The sequence below is a fragment of the Salarias fasciatus genome, chromosome 12 (assembly GCF_902148845.1).
Source record: "Salarias fasciatus chromosome 12, fSalaFa1.1, whole genome shotgun sequence".
NCBI lineage: Eukaryota > Metazoa > Chordata > Actinopteri > Blenniiformes > Blenniidae > Salarias > Salarias fasciatus.
Window position 1 is genome coordinate 30,735,270 of NC_043756.1, and position 17,953 is coordinate 30,753,222.

The 17,953-nt window shown below is 52.2% G+C and overlaps 2 protein-coding genes across 2 annotated transcripts; both read left to right on the forward strand.

The window, feature by feature from the left end:
- Positions 1-657: 657 nt before the first annotated feature.
- Positions 658-3,826, forward strand: seta (SET nuclear proto-oncogene a). Its single transcript, XM_030105080.1, has 8 exons — positions 658-947; positions 2,005-2,062; positions 2,390-2,532; positions 2,607-2,710; positions 2,815-2,928; positions 3,011-3,181; positions 3,257-3,388; positions 3,472-3,826. Exons 1-8 carry the CDS (start codon positions 875-877, stop codon positions 3,493-3,495), a joined length of 819 nt encoding a protein of 272 aa, XP_029960940.1. The 5' UTR covers positions 658-874; the 3' UTR covers positions 3,496-3,826.
- Positions 3,827-7,787: 3,961 nt separating this feature from the next.
- Positions 7,788-14,827, forward strand: LOC115398349 (outer dense fiber protein 2-like). The gene is made up of 17 exons (XM_030105062.1): positions 7,788-8,030; positions 8,112-8,207; positions 8,444-8,568; positions 8,679-8,808; positions 8,874-8,993; positions 9,108-9,182; positions 9,620-9,691; positions 9,952-10,068; positions 10,156-10,335; positions 11,377-11,486; positions 12,059-12,194; positions 12,282-12,392; positions 13,453-13,683; positions 13,758-13,870; positions 13,945-14,107; positions 14,193-14,318; positions 14,408-14,827. Exons 1-17 carry the CDS (start codon positions 7,932-7,934, stop codon positions 14,546-14,548), a joined length of 2,145 nt encoding a protein of 714 aa, XP_029960922.1. The 5' UTR covers positions 7,788-7,931; the 3' UTR covers positions 14,549-14,827.
- The last annotated feature ends 3,126 nt before the right edge of the window (positions 14,828-17,953 follow it).

The following is a 17,953-nucleotide window of genomic DNA, read 5'->3' on the forward strand; positions in this document are numbered from 1 at the left end:
TTCAAAAGGAAATTCTTTAATCCCCAATCAAGACGCTGTGGAAAGAAACCAGGAGCTGCAGGAAGTCCTCAGGCTGAAACTTCAATCAATGACCTGCTTTGAGCTGAGTGTTGCGACTGAAAGATTATAAATTATGGGCTGAAAACTTCTTTCAAATGCAAAACACCATTTAAAAAATGCAATTCAAAGCGTGATTAATCGTGGTTAACTGTGGAAATAATTAATTGTGATTTTATAAGAATCTTTAGACAGCCCCGAAATATTTATATATAACTTTAATATCATGAGCGTTCTAAGTTACTTATTTCACTCAGGCGCTCACTTTTAATCAGATGCTCACATTTTGGCTCCAATCACAATAAAAATCAGAAATAAGCTGTAACAGTAACGTGGAAGCGGTGAAGTAACGCAGGCGTTACTTGGCGCTGGAGCAGAAAGAAGCGCGACACTGCGTCTTTGGAAGCGCGCTCCGGCTCGGCTGCGGGTTCGGGCCCGGACCCACCACCAAAGCCGCGGTCCCGGTCCGGAGCGGGCGGGATAGTCCCGGTCGGAGCGCGTCCCGGCGGCGGACGGGCGCTGCGGGGCGTCGCGGGGCGTTGCGGGGCGCTCCGCCGCGCTGTGGCGGGCTGATTTCGGAGACCTACTTTGAGAGGCGGAGCTCGCGGCTCGTCGCTCCTAATGAAAGGAGCGCGTCCGCGGCGCTGTGCGGTGACTTCCTCGCTGCTCGGAGACATTGTGTGGAAAGCAGCACGTTGTCGGCTACTGCGCGCTGAACTTTACGGCGAAGCGACCCTCTCCTCTTCCAGGGGAAACCACCTTTAAAGCGACCCGCTTTTGCTCCCAGACGTCTGTAAGTCACCCTGCTCGAGGAAACATGTCTGCTTCGGCGGCCAAAGTGAGTAAAAAGGACCTGAACTCGAACCACGACGGAGCGGACGAGACCTCCGGTAAGGGGAATGGCGGCCTCCGTTCAGCGCCATTTTCACGCTCTTCTCTTGTTGTGGTGTTCGCAGCCCCCGGAGGCAGTAATGTCGGTAATTAGTGGACGGGGTGTTTTAGAGCGAAGTCTCCGGGGCTTCTTTGTGTCGGGTAGCGGGAGCCGCGGCTCGCGCGGCGGGTGAGCGCGGCGGCTAGCCGCGGTTAGCATGCCGCTCTCCAGCATTGTTCACGCCGGCTCGGAGGCCGTGTTAGCCGCGGCACTTAGCATCTCCAGCGTGGCCGCTCCGGAAGAGCCCCCGGGTCTGGGCTGCGTGTGCGGGGCGGACCGCCGGGGCTTGGCTGAGCGGTGCTGCGGGACGCGGCCCGGCTCCGTCGAGGTTTTCGGGGATTTTGTGCGGTTCGCCGTCAGCGGGACTGCGGCGCTGAGCGTGCGCGCTAGCCGCTAGCATCTCGTGTTGTTGTTGTAACGTTACCTAACGGGATGTTTTGGTCCTGGATAAGACGCCCGGCGGCCGAGCACCGTCCCCGGGCTGCGGGACCGTGTTGGCCGGGCTGTGTGCGGCGGGGAGCGGCGTGGTGGTGAGCCTGCTCCCGGTCCCGGCTCGGTGTGTGTGTGTGTGTGTGTGTGTGTGTGTGTGTGTGTGGTGTCCCACATTCAAACCACGCGGCCCGGCCGGCGGTAGCCGGCAGGAAGCGGCGGAGGGCGCCGCCGGAGCCGGGCTGCTCCGGGCCCCCGGGACCCGCACGAGCCCCGCCGGAGCCCTGCACGCCGGCTCCCCTGCCGCACTCAGCGGGACCGATGTCCGGGGAGCCGCCGGAGCGCCACACACATCGGGTCCGGTTCCCCGGGAAGCCGCTTCATCGCTCCGCCGGCGGCCCGCCGCCACTCCGTTTAAACCCCAAACTTTGTTTTGATCCCGGCAGTTTGAGGAGAACAGTTAAACTGTGTTTTATCAAAACTGTGAAAGACAGAGAAATGCTGCTTTAAGTGATTTCTGCTTCCTCCTGGTTGGATATTAAATGTTGTTCAAACTATGGTCCTGATTTATCATTTTGTTTCCACAGAGAAAGAGCAGCAAGAAGCTATTGAACACATCGACGAGGTGCAAAATGAAATCGACAGGTACTGAAACTTTTATGTATTCCTGAAGTTGAGACTTTTTGTGTGAAGATTGAATTTGAGCTGCAGCCTCTCTGGTAGAACCTCAGCCCCCTGTGTACACGGCCTGTTTTCACACTGAGGGACTGTTTGTCTGAGGACAGTGCTGCATGCTCAGGGAGAACATGCTAACTATACAGAATAGTCCTGAGCAGAGTCGGAGCCAGGAGGACTCGTCACAACACCACTCTACAGCCCGTCAGCCACATGCATCTGATGGAGTCGGAGAAACGAGTCTGTTATTGTGGGTCAAACTTGGAGCTGAGTTCCTGCTGCGTCTGTTCTCCTCAGGTTGAACGAGCAGGCCAGTGAGGAGATCCTCAAAGTAGAACAGAAATACAACAAACTCCGTCAGCCGTTCTTTCAGAAGAGGTCAGAACTGATCGCCAAAATCCCCAACTTCTGGGTCACCACGTTTGTCAACCATCCACAGGGTGAGTCGCCGAACAGTCGGTGTGCGTCTGTGTGTGTTTGTGTTGGTTTGTGACTGACGTCTCGTCTCCCGCAGTATCTGCTCTACTCGGGGAGGAAGATGAAGAAGCGCTTCATTACCTGAGCCGAGTGGAGGTGACAGAGTTTGAAGATATCAAGTCAGGCTACAGAATAGATTTTGTAAGTGTTGATGTACACGCACACACACACACACATGTTAAGGCTCTAATTGTTTGTGTGTGTTCTCACCAGCAGTCCTTTTTCTTTTTGTCTCACATTTGCAGTATTTTGATGAAAATCCATACTTTGAAAACAAAGTACTTTCCAAAGAGTTCCATCTGAATGAAAGCGGAGACCCGTCCTCAAAGTCAACGGAAATCAAATGGAAGTCAGGAAAGGTGCGTGCCGATCGGCTTCACACTCCTGAGCTTTGAGTTCTAAAGGCCTGGACAATGAATGGATGTGTGTGTGTGTTTGCAGGACCTGACCAAGCGCTCCAGCCAGACACAGAACAAAGCGGGGAGGAAGAGGCAACACGAAGAGCCAGAGAGCTTCTTCACCTGGTTCACCGATCACGCCGACGCCGGCGCCGATGAGCTCGGAGAGGTCATCAAGGACGACATCTGGCCCAACCCTCTGCAGTACTACCTGGTACCTGGTCCTCCGGGAGAGCGCCGGCCGGCAGCCTAATCCACAGACCCCCCCCTGACCGTTCTCTAACCACAGGTTCCCGACATGGACGATGAAGAGGGCGAAGGAGACGACGACGAAGAGGACGAGGAGGGCCTGGAGGACATCGACGAGGAGGGAGACGAAGACGGAGAGGACGACGACGATGAGGACGGAGAGGACGGAGAGGTGAGGACGTGTGTTTGAAGATGTCGACAGGTTTTGCTCTCGTTGGTTTTTGAGGCGCCGTCTGACGGATGTTCCTCTTTCAGGACGAAGACGGAGAAGACGAGTAAAACATAACATCCATCAAGACCCTCAAACTTCTATTCCCTGTTTGGTTTTTTCACTCATGTCCGGGAGCAAAGGTTTTCTTTTTCATCCCCCTCTTTCGTTGTTTTCTAAATAATCCATGTGTGCTTCATTTTTCCATTCGGAAGCTCCTCCAGCTGTTTGTGCCATCTTCTGTTTCCCTTGACTCTTCAAGGCCAATGGCACTTTGCCCTGAGTCGTGAGTACTATCCCCAAAATCCAAATGAATAACAAAAGAACAAAAAAAAAAAAAGGTAAAATAAAAGTGAAGATAGCGTCAGCCCGGCATCCTGAGTAGAGCTTAAAGCTGGTTTACACAGAATTCCTCCTCCTGTCGCAGGCTGTGATTCACTGAAGCCATGGTGTAGTGACCTAGCGCTAGCAGACCTCAACATTTCTTACGTTTTATTTTTTTCCTTACTTTTCAGTTGGGACGTTGCACCCTTGAAGTTATTTTCCCCATGTGGTTAAGGAGTACCAGCTCATTCCTTTGACTTGTAATGTTTAGCGGGAGGGGTGGGGGACGCGGGGAGGGAGGGGGGCCGGAGTACTCTGGTTTTTTGTTTTGTTTTTTTGAGGAGAGTGGTTATTTTGACACCATTTCTATGGGATTTTTTTTTCATTGTATTGTTTTACAGATATCCATGGAATTTGAAATGACATTTTTAATAAAGAAGAAAATGGAAAAAAAAAAGCTTGTAAATTTTGGCCCCTGGCTTCCTGAGTGAAAACAAACCTGCTCTCTGATACGATAGACCTCACGAGTCACCTTTCTCTCTGTTCCTCTGGGGAAAGATGCTGTTTTAAATCCAAGGTGTAAAACTTACTTTGTAACAATAAAACTTACTGTGTATACATGTGTGGGAGTCTTCTAGTGGGTGCATAGACATTTATTTAAAAATACAGGTATCTGCAAAGGCACCTCCAGAAAACGACGCAGTCTTTTCAGCTTCTGAAGGATTTGGGCGTGATCAGCAGGCTGGAAGCGAAGTCTTCGGGTAGTAACCGCGGGGCGATCAGAGCCACGAAGGTGTGCGGCGACTCCTCGAACCGGCTCCTGGGGACGGTCTCTGGCCAGCTGCTGGGCTGGAAGGCCCACCCTGAAGAGGAGTGGAGGAGGGTGGGTTAGAGGTTCTGATGATCCGGGCTGCTCGATGGGCTTCACCCTCTCCAGTTATACACAGAACTCTAGTTTCTCACCTGTTAGACTGTAAAAATTGAAATATGCAGTTTGTACAATCTGTCTCTAAACCCACAGTGCAGATCAGAACATCACTGACTGTTAACACGCTTTACATGGTAGAAAAAGTTTAAATCTGCTGGCTCTCCGGCGGGGCTCCGGTGTCCGTTTGACCCACCCAGGTGAACGTGGCACCGGGGACAGGTGGCCACGCTCCACGAGAAGCTCCGGTACCAGGAGAAGTGTTCCTCCGCGGGCCAGTGCGGGGTGACGTCCGCCCTCCGGAAGGTGAGCACCTCAAAGCGGTGTCCCCGGGGGTTCTCCAGGAGCTGCACGGTGACCTTCCGCCCGCCGACCAGCGTGTCGTTGCGGGTGGAGAGCGCCAGCCCGCTCGGCACGAAGTGGATGTCCGCCCCGGAGGCCAGCTCGTGCCCGCACGCCCGGCACAGGATGAGCGAGTCGCCGCTCGCTCCGCACGGCTCCCCGGGCCGGAAGGCGGGACACAGCAGCAGCGCGACGGCGAGGCAGCGCGCGGCGGAGAACCCCAGCCGCAGGAGGGGGCTCCTCCGCGGGCTCCGCGCTCCGCACATCGTCCCTCCACACCCGGAAGGCTAACAGCCAGCTAGCTAGGCTAGGTTAGCTCCCGCTAACTAATGCTAGCTCCTGCTAGCTCCCGTTAGCACCGCGCGGAGCTGCTGGAGCGACGGCTGTCCGCTAAACTCCCATCATGAGTAAAGCCCCCCTGGATGTAGAGATATGTTACCTCTTCAGGACTACCGGAACTTTGTGTTTTTACTGCCCAGAGCGCTAAAGAATCGAGATTTGGGAAGTTCAGAAGCTAACCGGCTAAAGTTCGGAAGTGCCGCTCCTGTCCACGCAGGAAGTGGAAACCTGTCACACTGCAGTCTAACTAGTTTTACCACACTCAGACTAGTTTAACTAGTACAGTCAGACTAGGTTTACACTCCCGTCAAACTGCAGGCCAAAATACCGCTGAGCGCAGCGATGCTTTATTAATTAGCACCGCGGCCTTTAATGAGGCTGAATGAGTGAAACCAGTCCTGCGTGGATTTTTCAAACCAATTAATCCCAGTTCATCGGATCATTTGTGAACTTGTAGCTAACACACAAAGTCACCAATTCAACACACAAATCTAAATCTTTTAACTTTAGCGGAGCAGTTTCACATCAGAAAACGCACCGATGTGGGATTTGAACCATTGAAGTTGAGATGCTCAAGGGAAGGCCAGTTCCGGCTTCTCTGGTGGAACAGTCCAGAACATCAGTTGTTATTTCTGATATTTGTAACATTTTCAAGCTTCAATGAAGAATCTAATCCTAACAAGTCACCTGTACTGCGCAGGGATTAAAAAACCAAAAAATGACAGGAAAATTATGATTTTATGATTCTGTGATTAATCTCAATTTTTTTTAAAAATGAATCCCTGAGAGTCCTCCTCAATTTAATGGCGATTAGTGCAATTAAAACTGACAGCACTGGTAAAAACATGTCACAGAACTCACCATCAGGTCACCATCATCCCTGAGAGGCTCTGAAGAGAAACCAAACAGAGGTCACACACTGGAAAGAGAAACCGCCAGAAAAAGGATTTCAGATCTTAACTGCACAGTTGATCATTTTATGCAAAGTCAAGTGATGACAATTTTTGGATGCCATCAAATTCAAATAACAATCACACGGTGCCAATGGAATGTATGGTTTTTCTGTGTTTTTGTATTAATAAATCATTATCACAAATAGCATAATGCTGAAATTGTACTTAATTTTTCAAACCATAGATTTCTTAAAAGCAGATGTTAACAGAATGCCTCTTTGCTATAAATCAATTTGAATTGTTGACGTGATGTTTTAGCCGGTTTGCCCTACTTCAGATCATACTGAACAGGAGGTGGGAAGAATCACAGACTATTTTCCGATTGCTGCTGTTATTCTCCTAAAAAACAAACTCTCATGTTCGTGGTAGAAGTTAGTGGATTAATTAGAAAACTTTCTTTTAATAACTGTGATTTCTGCTCATTCTACCATCAGTGTGATTCCTGTTGGTGTGATGAGTAGCAGCTCATCTCTTCCATCTCTATCTTGAGTTGTCAGTATTTCCTTCGGATTTATTTTAAATCTGATTCCACCCTGAATTGATGAGATTACATTTGTCAGGATGTTAAAATTTTCATTTTATTGTTTAAAGTTTGTGATACACAGAGAGGATTTTTTTTGTCAATGAAACCACTGCATTGATTCTCTATATGGGCCACATGGTGGGGACATGGTGGTGTACTGGTTAGTTTTCTCATCTATGGTGGCCCAGGACCAACACCACAACACAACCACATCTACAGCGTAACGCAAATGGCACAATACAACTGGAAAAACCGCAGCGCAATGGCAAAAAGCCACATTATGTGTTTTTCAGAAATTATCAGCCTTTATCACTGTATTGAAACTGTCACAAAGTTATGTACATACTCTGGTGACCATCGTTTGGTTCCTTCAGGAAATGTGCCTGGAAAACAAAGCCTGTTCTTCCGGATGCTGGAAACTTATGACGTGGCCTTTCCATTTGTGTTGTGGCTTTTTGCTGTTGTGTTGTGGCATTTGAGGCTGTGTGGTTGTTGTCTGGGTCTTGTGATGGACTTGTCACCTGTTCACACCAAAAGGTGAACCCTGCCTTTTCCCAGTGTGAACTGAGACTGGCTGTTGCCCTCTTTATCAGGAAGATGGAGTATCCTTTTAAAGAAATGCTTCTTGCTTCGGTTGACTGAATTAAAGGGGTGGCTTTGGGGCACTTTGTTAGAGGGGACCTGACTCGCTCATGAGCAGATGCTTTGGACATAATGAGAAATTATTATTATTATTAGTAGCAGTAGTAGTAGTAGTAGTAGTAGTAGTAGTAGTAGTAGTAGTAGTAGTAGTAGTATTGATGAGCTGATGAACAGAAAAGTTTGGGTCAATATTGTCTCCGATTTTCATGAACGCAGCACAGTGCGTGACTCGTGTCCGTCGTTGCCACGAGCAACGCTGACTCTTCGACTCGCCTCCACCAATCACAGCGCGTCATTCTGCAGACGGACCAATCAGGAGCCTCGTTGCTGAGTCCAAATCACCGCTCGCTCCTGAGACAAAAGTCTGGATTTATGTCGGAAAGTCGTCCTGAAACTCGACTTTAGAGCCTCGCCAGACCGTCCCGGACCGCCCGGAGCCGCTTTACACCCGCCGGAAGTATGAAAACCAGACTCTCCCCGCCGCACGTTCACGTACACGTACCGGAGACCACACCGGTTCACGTCCATATGAGACGGAGTCCGAGCCGGACGGGACAGGTAGGGTCTCCTCTCTGGGTTTCCTGCGTGCCGGGGGGTCGCGGAGTCCCTCTGCTCTCTGACTTCCTGAATTCTGTCCAGAACGGGAAGAAACTCGTGGACGTGAAGTCTCAGAAGCCGTGGATCCCTCCGGGGAGGCTGTCCTGCAGGAGGGCCGCGGGCCCCCGCCGGGACCAGGTGGGTGGAGGTGGTGTGGTTTGCTGCTGCTGTGATGGACTCAGCTGGATGTTCACACACTCCCAAAGAAAAACCCAGGAAGGCCTTACTGGTGTGTCCGTGTTGACAGTAGTTAGTGGAGAATACATCAGTATGAGTTTTTCCTCTTATAACCATCTGCAGTGCAGATTTTCATCCTTCTCCACACATCCTGCAACGTTTCTGACTGATTTTCACTCCTTGTGTGTGGTGAGCAGACCAACAGAGGGCGGCGTTCCTCAGAGACAGAGGCCGGACCCCGGCGTGATGAAGAGGAGCAGGACGAAGAGCTGTCCTCCATCGCCAAGAACCTCCGGGTCCTCCTCAACGAGCAAGCGCAGCAGTACGGACAGCTCTGAGCGAGTTTTACCGTCTTCACCCGTCTGTGGACAGAGACGTCCCTCCGTCAGTGGGACATTCTCACCGGCATCTCTGTCTGTGTCCCGGTGTCAGGGCGGAATCCCGGGGTCACGCCAGCAGGGCGGAGGCGCTCCTGAGGACGCTGGTGGAGGCAGAGATCGACGGCGTGGCGGTGGCCAACCAGCTGGACAGCCTCAGGGAGGCCGTCGACGGCGTTTCCAAGGTGAGCTCAGGATGCTGGATGTCAGGGACGGACTCTGTCTCCTACACCACTGTCCTTCCTTCCAGGACAAGCGGCTGCCGCCCGCCCTGGCGCGGCAGCAGCAGCTGCTGCTGGAGAAGATCGCCGTGTTCGACAGCACCAACCACAGCCTCCGGGAGCTCCTCAGACAGTCAAGCGAGCAGCAGGTACGGGCCGCCCGGCGCCCGGCGGGGAGGGGCCGGTGCCCGGGGGGGAGGGACCGGCACCCAGCGGGGGAGGGGCCAGCGCCCGGCGTTCATCCCGGCTTCCTGTCTCTGCAGAGAGAGTCGCTGCTGTGGGCCGAGCAGAGGGACGCCATCAGGAAGAGGCTGGTCCTCAGTGAGGCAGAGAACTTGGTGGGCATCGTCTACAGCCACCGCCGCCTCCTCCTCCTCCCCCCCCCCTCCTCCTCCTCCTCCTCCTCTTCCTCCTCTTCCTCCTCCTCCCCCTCCTCCTCCTCCTCCTCCTCCTCCCCTCCTGCTCCTCCTCTTCCTCCTCCTCCCCCTCCTCCTCCTCTTCCTCCTCCTCCCCCTCCTCCTCCTCTTCCTCCTCCTCCCCCTCCTCCTCTTCCTCCTCTTCCTCCTCCTCCCCCCCTCCTCCTCTTCCTCCTCCTCCTCTTCCTCCTCCTCCCCCTCCTCCTCTTCCTCCTCTTCCTCCTCCTCCCCCCTCCTCCTCTTCCTCCTCTTCCTCCTCTTCTTCCTCCTCCCCCTCCTCCTCTTCCTCCTCCTCCTCCTCCTCCTCCTCCTCCTCCTCCATCCAGCCAGCAGTCACCTGAGCCTCTGCTCTCTTACAGCGACTCTCCAGCAAACTCTCCACCAGCGAGAAAGAAGCCTCGCGGCTCGCCGAGCGCTTGGACCTGGAAAAGGTTTGGAATCCTGGTCCTGGACCTCTCCCTGTCCCAGACCTCTCCTGGTCCTGGAGGTCTCCCTCTCAGACCAGCTCTGGAGGCCTTCATGTACAACTCACTAATTGATTAAACGTGATTAAACATGTCAGAATATTTAATTTTCCATCAGAGTTTCACAATAAAAGCTGTATTCAGGTGACTTTGGGGTTTGATAAAAACCCTTCACTAGCTGGACTATTTTCACGTCTCGTTCCGGCTTCCTGTCCCTCGTCCTGCAGGACAATGTGAAAACCAGCGAGGAGCTTTCCAAGGTCCTGGAGGAGACCCGCACTCACCTGGAGTCTCAGCTGAGCCGAGCAGAAGCTGAGAAGGTTCACCTGTCCGCTCAGATTCAGGTTACTCTCAGTTACTCTCAGTTACTTGGCTTCCCTCAGTTACTCAGTTACTCTCAGTTACTCAGTTCCTTCCTGTGGCCTGTCCAGGGCCTGCAGCGGAGCTCGGAGCGGCAGCAGGAGGAGCTGCGGGTTCTGCAGGAGGAGCTGCAGGCTGCCAGGCTGCAGAGGCAGCAGGAGGAGGAGCGGGACGCCGCCGCGCTGCTCTCCCAGCAGGCCGAGCGAGCCGAGGAGTCCGTGAGGAAGCTGAAGGAGCAGCTGCAGGAGAAGGTCGGTGTGGAGAGCCGAAACACAGCAGAGAGAACAGCCGAAACACAGCAAGAGAACAGCCGAAACACAGCAAGAGAACAGCTGAAACACAGCAGAGAGAACAGCCGAAACACAGCAGAGAGAACAGCAGAAACACAGCAGAGAGAACAGCCGAAACACAGCAGAGAGAACAGCTGAAACACAGCAGAGAGAACAGCCGAAACACAGCAGAAGAACAGCCGAAACACAGCAGAGAGAACAGCTGAAACACAGCAGAGAGAACAGCTGAAACACAGCAGAGAGAACAGCTGAAACACAGCAGAAGAACAGCCGAAACACAGCAGAGAGAACAGCTGAAACACAGCAGAGAGAACAGCTGAAACACAGCAGAGAGAACAGCCGAAACACAGCAGAGAGAACAGCCGAAACACAGCAGAGAGAACAGCCGAAACACAGCAGAAGAACAGCCGAAACACAGCAGAGAGAACAGCTGAAACACAGCAGAGAGAACAGCCGAAACACAGCAGAGAGAACAGCTGAAACACAGCAGAGAGAACAGCTGAAACACAGCAGAGAGAACAGCCGAAACACAGCAGAGAGAACAGCCGAAACACAGCAGAGAGAACAGCCGAAACACAGCAGAGAGAACAGCCGAAACACAGCAGAGAGAACAGCCGAAACACAGCAGAAGAACAGCTGAAACACAGCAGAGGGAACAGCTGAAACACAGCAGAGAGAACAGCTGAAACACAGCAGAGAGAACAGCCGAAACACAGCAGAAGAACAGCTGAAACACAGCAGAGAGAACAGCCGAAACACAGCAGAGAGAACAGCCGAAACACAGCAGAGAGAACAGCCGAAACACAGCAGAGAGAACAGCTGAAACACAGCAGAGAGAACAGCTGAAACACAGCAGGATGTCAGAATTTAATCTGCACTCGTCGGTCTGAGGCTGCACTTCGTCCTGCTCTGGGTTCAAAGGTTAAAATACCAGCCGGCCTGTCAGTGTGAAGTCTACATGTTCTCCCTGTGTGTGTGTGTGTGTGTGTGTGTGTGTGTCAGGAGTTGCAGCTCTCTCAGGCTCTCTCCTCCTCCTCTGACTGGTGCCTCCGTCACTCCTCTGAAGCAGCTGCTAAAGGCCAGCTGGAGGAGCAGGTAGCCACTCTGCGATTGTAAGTGAGCGCGCTCAGTCTCGTATTTCTATCCTTGTGGGGACCTTCCATTGACTCCCATTCATGTTTAGCCCCTAACCCTGACCCTTACCCTAACCCTAACCCACACCACAATAAAGCCTAACCCTAAAGAAATGTTTTTGCACTTTTACTTTTTTCAGTAACAACAACATGGTCAAGAAAACACTGTTTCTCCTACTTAGGACCGGAAAAAGGTCCCCACAAGGCACGTCGTTCCACGTTTTGCTATCCTTGTGGGGACATTTGGCCCCAACAAGGATAGAAATACGAGAACGCACACACACACACACACACACACACACACACACACACACACACACACACACACACACACACACACACACACACACACACTCACGCATCTGACATTTGAAACAAAGTGTTTTCATCTGAGCGAAATGTTGAGAGATAATGATGAGAAAATCACAAAAACTAATCAAATATCAACAATTATTTATTAAAGTGTGTGTGGTGTGTGTGTGTGTGTGTGTGTGTGTGTGTGTGTGTGTGTGTGTGTGTGTGTGTGTGTGTGTGTGTGTCCTCCCCGGCAGTCAGCTGACGGAGCTGAGCTCTCAGCTCCAGGCTTTGGAGGAGAGGAGTGGAGCAGAGAGGAAGGAGCTGGGCGACCAGATCCAGCAGCTCCGCGGTGAGAACAGCTCCATGCAGCTGGAGCGGCAGAGGCTGCAGGTACACACACACACACACACACACACACACACACACACACACACACACACACACAGAGCGTCTCCCAGTGCCGTGTTCCGTCCTCAGGGCGAGCTGACGTCCGGCGAGGAGGAGCTGCGAGGAGTCCAGTCCGAGGCTCGCCAGCTCAGAGCCTCCATCAGGAAACACGAAGCGCTGCTGGAGAAATACAAGCTGAAGGTAGAGCCCATCAGTACCCCAGCAGTTACTCTGTTACTCTGTCACTCTCATTTACTCTGTTACTCAGTTTCTCTCAGTGACTCAGTTACTGTATCACTCAGTTTACTATTAGTTTGTCTCTGTTTTTCTCAGTTACTCTTAGTTACTCAGTTATTCTCACTTTCTTTCAGTTATTCATTTACTTTCAGTTATTCGGGGGTTGGGGGGGGGGCAGACGTTTGACAGCTTGGGGTAAAAGCTGTTTTTGAGTCTGTTGGTTTTGGCTCTTAGTGTCCTGTAGCGTCTGCCCGAGGGGAGGGGGGAGAACAGAGAGTGTGGGCTGAGGACACAGCCCTGAGGAGCGCCGGTGTTCAGGATGAGAGTGGAGGAGATGTGGTCTCTGATCTGATCTGACATTCTGGGGTCTGTTACTGAGGAAATCCAGTACCCAGGAACACAGTGAGGAGCCGAGCCCCAGGTCGCTCAGCTTCATAACCAGTCTGTGAGGAAGAACTGTGTTGAAGGCGGAGCTGAAATCCACCAACAGCATTCTCACGTAGGCGTTACTCCCTTCCAGGTGTGTGAGGGCTGTGTGATGAGGGTGAGGTGATGACAGCGTCTTCAACTGACCTGTTGACCTGTATGCAAACTGATGTGGATCGAGGTCAGCAGGAATAGCAGCCTTAATGTGGGAGGATATGAGTCTTTCGAAGCGTTTGGTTATGATGGGGGTCAGAGCAACAGGGCGATCGTCATCCAGGCAGCTCACTGCGCTCTTCTTGGGCTCAGGGACGATGGTGGCTGTTTTAAGGCAGGTGGGGGCTGCAGACTGTAGCAGCGAGAGGTTTAGCAGATGACTGTAGCTCTCTTCCTGAGACGTCTGGACCAGGTGATTTCCTCACATTGACTCTGCTCAGGGAGTCTCTGACCTGATGCTGCTGCAGCTGGATGGGGGGGTCGTTCCTCTCAGCCAGAGCAGCCAAGGTGGGGGCCTGTCCATTGTGATGGTCAAAACGGGTTTCTCTCAGTTACTCTGTTACTGTTACTCTCAGTTACTCAGTTACTCTGTGCTCCCCTGCAGCTGCAGCAGGCCCGCCGGCAGGCGGAGGAGCGCCGCGGCCGGCAGGAGGAGGCGCAGGCGGCGGCGGAGCGGCGGAGCCGGGAGCTGCTGGGGCGGCTGCAGGAGCTGCAGGCGCTGCCGGAGCGCCTGAGGAGGGCGGAGGAGCGGCTGCAGGAGGCGCAACGCGAGGCGCAGGCCCGCCAGCGGGACGGCCTGGAGGCGGCCGCCGCGCTGTCCGACGCCAGGCTCAAGGTACCGGCGGCGTGTCCGGGTCCGCCAGGGAGATCCGGTTCCGCCGTGATGTTCTCCACCTGGTTCCTCGGCAGGCGGAGCAGCAGGGGGCGGAGCTGGAGGCGGAGCTTCAGGCGGGGCGGAGCCAGAACCTGCTGCTGCTGGAGGAGAACAAGGCACTGCAGGACCGGATCCTGGGCCTGGAGAGGTGAGGCCCGCTCCGCTAACCCGGCCGGACCCGATCCGGATCCGGAACCCCGGCTGAGATCCGTGTTCCTGCAGGAAGCTGGAGGACGTGACGGCGGAGAGGACGGAGCTGTCCCAGGCCGTCCTGCTGAGGGACGCCAGTGTCCACAGCCTCCGCCAGCAGCTGGAGGACAAGAGCCGCGAGTGCAGCGTCCTGTCGGGACAGCTGCAGCAGGCCGTGGACGACGCCCAGAGACAGGTCCGGAACCGTCTCCTTTAGCAAGGCATCTTTCACTGCGGAGAGACAAACCCTCAGGGTGTGTGTGTGTGTGTGTGTGCTGCAGGCGGACAGCAGCATGCAGAGAGTCCTGTCCAGAGAGAGACAGTCTCAGTCCAGAGCCCTGGACCTGCAGAGCCAGCTGAGCCGAGCCAAGACGGAGCTCAACCAGCTGCAGCGCAGCAAAGAGGAGGTGGGTCCGCCTCCGAGCCGGACCGGGACCCCGATCCGGACCTCCCCGGTCCTCCTCACACGCGTGTGTGTGTGTGTGTGTGTGTTCAGATGGAGCGCTGCTTCCAGTCTCAGCTGCAGAACCTGAAGGACCGGCTGCAGCAGTCCGACTCCACCAACCGCAGCCTGCAGCACTACGTCCACTTCCTGAAGACGTCCTACGGAAACGTGTTCGGGGAGTCTTTCAGCTGACCCCCATCAGCTGACCCCCATCAGCTGACCCCCATGGGCCCCTCATCTCCTCTTCTTCTCCTCCTCATCCCCTCATCCCGCCTCTTGCAGTTGTTTTCATGTGTTGTCACTTCTAGAGATTCCACAGTATTCGTCACCTTGTCTCTTCGCCGTCTCTTTGTCGTGGCGGACACTCGGGTTGGAATGGAGGTCTCAGGTCGAGACAGGAGGAGAAGAACACGTCTGTGAACGAGTCCAGTCTGTGGACAGCGAGACGCCCTGATGGCCTCTCTGCTGTAGAAGTGCCTTGAATTGACTGTGCTGTTTGGCACCATAGAAATAAAGTTGAACTGAATGAATCTAAAGAATGTCAGCGTGGTGTGGAAGTAAAACAGGCAGTTGTGATTCAATTAAAGACTGAAAATCAACTCACTTTTATGAAATAAAACCATCACTCACTCTTTATGTAGCTGTGTCTCCCGATGACAAAAGGCCTGTCGATGGCACTGTAATATCACATTCACCCATTCATCCATTCACACCATACTGGGTGGTGGTAGGCTTCTACTGTACTCCAGTGTCTCCAGCTTTGAATATTTCAATGACCTGAAAACTGATCATATGTCACCATTTTAGTCATTTGATTTAAAAAAAAACAACCTGTAGTTATTTTTCTTTAAGCTTGAACACATTTAAAGGTTAACTTGTACCAATTTTCTGCGTACAATTCATAAAGATATCAGCATAATGATTTCATCAGTATTTAATCATTGGATAACAGGGTTTTTCAAAGATTGGTTGCAGTGGTTTTGTATATTCACAGCTTAGAAATATTTCATTAGGAAATGGTTGAACAGTTCGTTCACTACAGGTTCACTAAACTACTGAAGTGTTTTTATGAAGGAAATATCATTTCTAAACGCTGCTATTAACATGAAATGCAAATGAAACCAAAATGTCCAATTTTATCAGACTAACATGTCCAGAAAGATCAATGAAGCTGGTGTGAAATTACAGGCCCTCAGTGCGGTTTGGTGACATTCTGAGTTCTCTGGCAAGAGGGATTTTTTTTTTTCTGATGTTTTCAAGGTGAGGCCTTAAACAGGTCGAAGTGAATAACTTTGTTTCAGACTGAGACAAATAGCAGCATAAATTATCTTCATATGATCAGAAAATATACATTTTCCCATCGATTCTGAGCTCACACTTTTCAGACCCCATAAACTGAGCAGAGGAAGGACATGCAGATGAACGCAGTAGTTAAAGCAGAACACCTGAGAGATTCTATTTCCAGTTTTACTCTTATATTCAGTTGTTGTTTCGAGACCTTTCACTGTACTGACTATCTATGTCTCACTGCTTCTAATAACTGTGGAAAACACTCACATACACTCCGTTGTTGAAATGTTCAAACTGAGCACAACTGTTGTAGCTGCTCAGTTTATTTCTCATCAAATCTGTTAAAACCAGTAACATCTCACACACACACACACACACACACACACACACACACACACACACACACACACACACACACACACACACACACACACACACACACACACACACAGTCATGTTGAGCAATGTATTCATTATTAGTTATTTCCTACAACAGTAAATCTGAGATCAGAACATGTAAAGTCCAAACCCTACATGTGTGTGTAAGTGGAGCAGGGCGGGCAGGAGGTGGTCTAATGAGTGAAATTCACTGATTAAAGCAATGTACTCGCTCAGGCTGAGAGGATTTCATTCGAACATAAAACACATTATTTGGACTTAATAATGATAATAATAATAATAATAATAATAATAATAACAATAATAATAATAATAATAATAATAATGATACATTTTATTTGTATAGTGCTTTTCCGGACACTCAAAGACGCTCAACAATACAGCAAAATGAATAAAAAACAATAGCATAAAATCAACAGCAGTAAAAAACAGTAAACATTAAAAGCTATTCTGAACAGGTGGGTTTTGAGTTCTTTCTTGAAGGTGGGGGGGTCGGAGCAGTCACGGAGAGGCGGGGGCAGTGAGTTCCAGAGGGTGGGGGCGGCGATGGAGAAGGCTCTGTCTCCCCAGGTTGGGAGTTTTGTCCTACCCGGCAGGGACAGCAGGGTGGAGGTGGAGGAGCGGAGGGAGCGAGATGGAGTGTGGAGGTGGAGCAGGTCTGTGAGGGGTGGAGGGCCAGATGATGGAGAGCTTTGAAGGTGATCAGGAGGAGTTTGAAGTGGAGCGCTGGGGGACGGGAAGCTGGTGGAGCTGGTGGAGCTGGTGGAGCTGGTGGAGCTGGTGGAGGACCGGGGGGATGTGTTGACAGAGCGGGTGTGGGTGAGGAGGCGGGCAGCGGAGTTTTGAATGTACTGTAGTTTATTGAGGGTTTTGGATGGAGAACCGTAGAGAACGCTGCTGCAGTAGTCGATTCTGGAAGTGATGAAAGCCTGGATTAAAGTTTCAGCAGCAGAGAAGGAGAGTGATAGGCGGAGTCAGAGAGTGATGGGCGGAGTCCAGCTCTGTTTCTGAGGTGGAAGAATGCAGTCCGGGTTCCGTGTTTGATGTGGGGGTGGAATGATAGAGCGGGGTCCAGGAGAACACCGAGGTTGCGGATCAGCGGGGATGGAGAGAGTGTGGAGTTCTCAAAAATTCAAGGTGAACTGTGCGGATTTGGTGATGTTGTGAGGACCGATGATGATGATGTCTGTTTTGTCACTGTTTGGTTTGAGAAAGTTGTGATTCGTCCATGTTTTGATGTCTGTGAGGCGCTGGGTGGGGGGTGGGGGGGTGGGGGGTTGGGGTGTATGGATGTGGTGGAGATGTAGAGTTGTATGTCGTCAGCGTAGCAGTGGAAGCGGAGACCGTGACGACAAATGATGTTGCCGAGGGGGAGGATGTAGAGGATGAAGAGGAGGGGACCAAGCACCGAACCTTGGGGAACGCCCTGTGGCAGGGGGCCTGTGGAGGAGGAGCAGCGGTCGATGTGGACGAACTGCTGACGATAGGAGAGGTATGACTGGAGCCAGGACGGAGCGGAGCCGGTGATGTTGAGGGTGGATTTGAGGCGAGACAGGAGGACGGAGTGGCTGATGGTGTCGAAAGCTGCAGTGAGGTCCAGGAGGACGAGGATGCTGAGATGGGCGGAGTCAGAGGAGAGGAGGAGATCATTGGTGGTTTTTCATAGAGCTGTTTCAGTGCTGTGTTTTGGACGGAAGCCGGACTGGAAGGGTTCATATGGACTGTTTGAGCTGAGGTGGGTTTGGAGTTGAGAAGCAGTGACTCGTTCGAGGACTTTGGACAGAAAGGGAAGGTTGGAAATGGGCCGGAAGTTTGCAGGGTTGTCGGGTCGAGACCAGGTTTTTTGAGGATGGGGGTGATGGCAGCCAGCTGGAGAGACTGTGGGACAGATCCGGATGAGAGGAGGAG

Coding starts and splice junctions, on each gene's coding strand:
- seta (XM_030105080.1), top strand. CDS start 875: ATGTCTGCTTCGGCGGCCAAAGTGAGTAAAAAGGACCTGAACTCGAAC. Junction 2,929..3,010: donor TCAAATGGAAGTCAGGAAAG/GTGCGTGCCGAT, acceptor GTGTGTTTGCAG/GACCTGACCAAGCGCTCCAG. Junction 3,389..3,471: donor AGGACGGAGAGGACGGAGAG/GTGAGGACGTGT, acceptor TTCCTCTTTCAG/GACGAAGACGGAGAAGACGA.
- LOC115398349 (XM_030105062.1), top strand. CDS start 7,932: ATGAAAACCAGACTCTCCCCGCCGCACGTTCACGTACACGTACCGGAG. Junction 8,208..8,443: donor CGGGCCCCCGCCGGGACCAG/GTGGGTGGAGGT, acceptor TGTGGTGAGCAG/ACCAACAGAGGGCGGCGTTC. Junction 11,487..12,058: donor CAGGTAGCCACTCTGCGATT/GTAAGTGAGCGC, acceptor CCTCCCCGGCAG/TCAGCTGACGGAGCTGAGCT.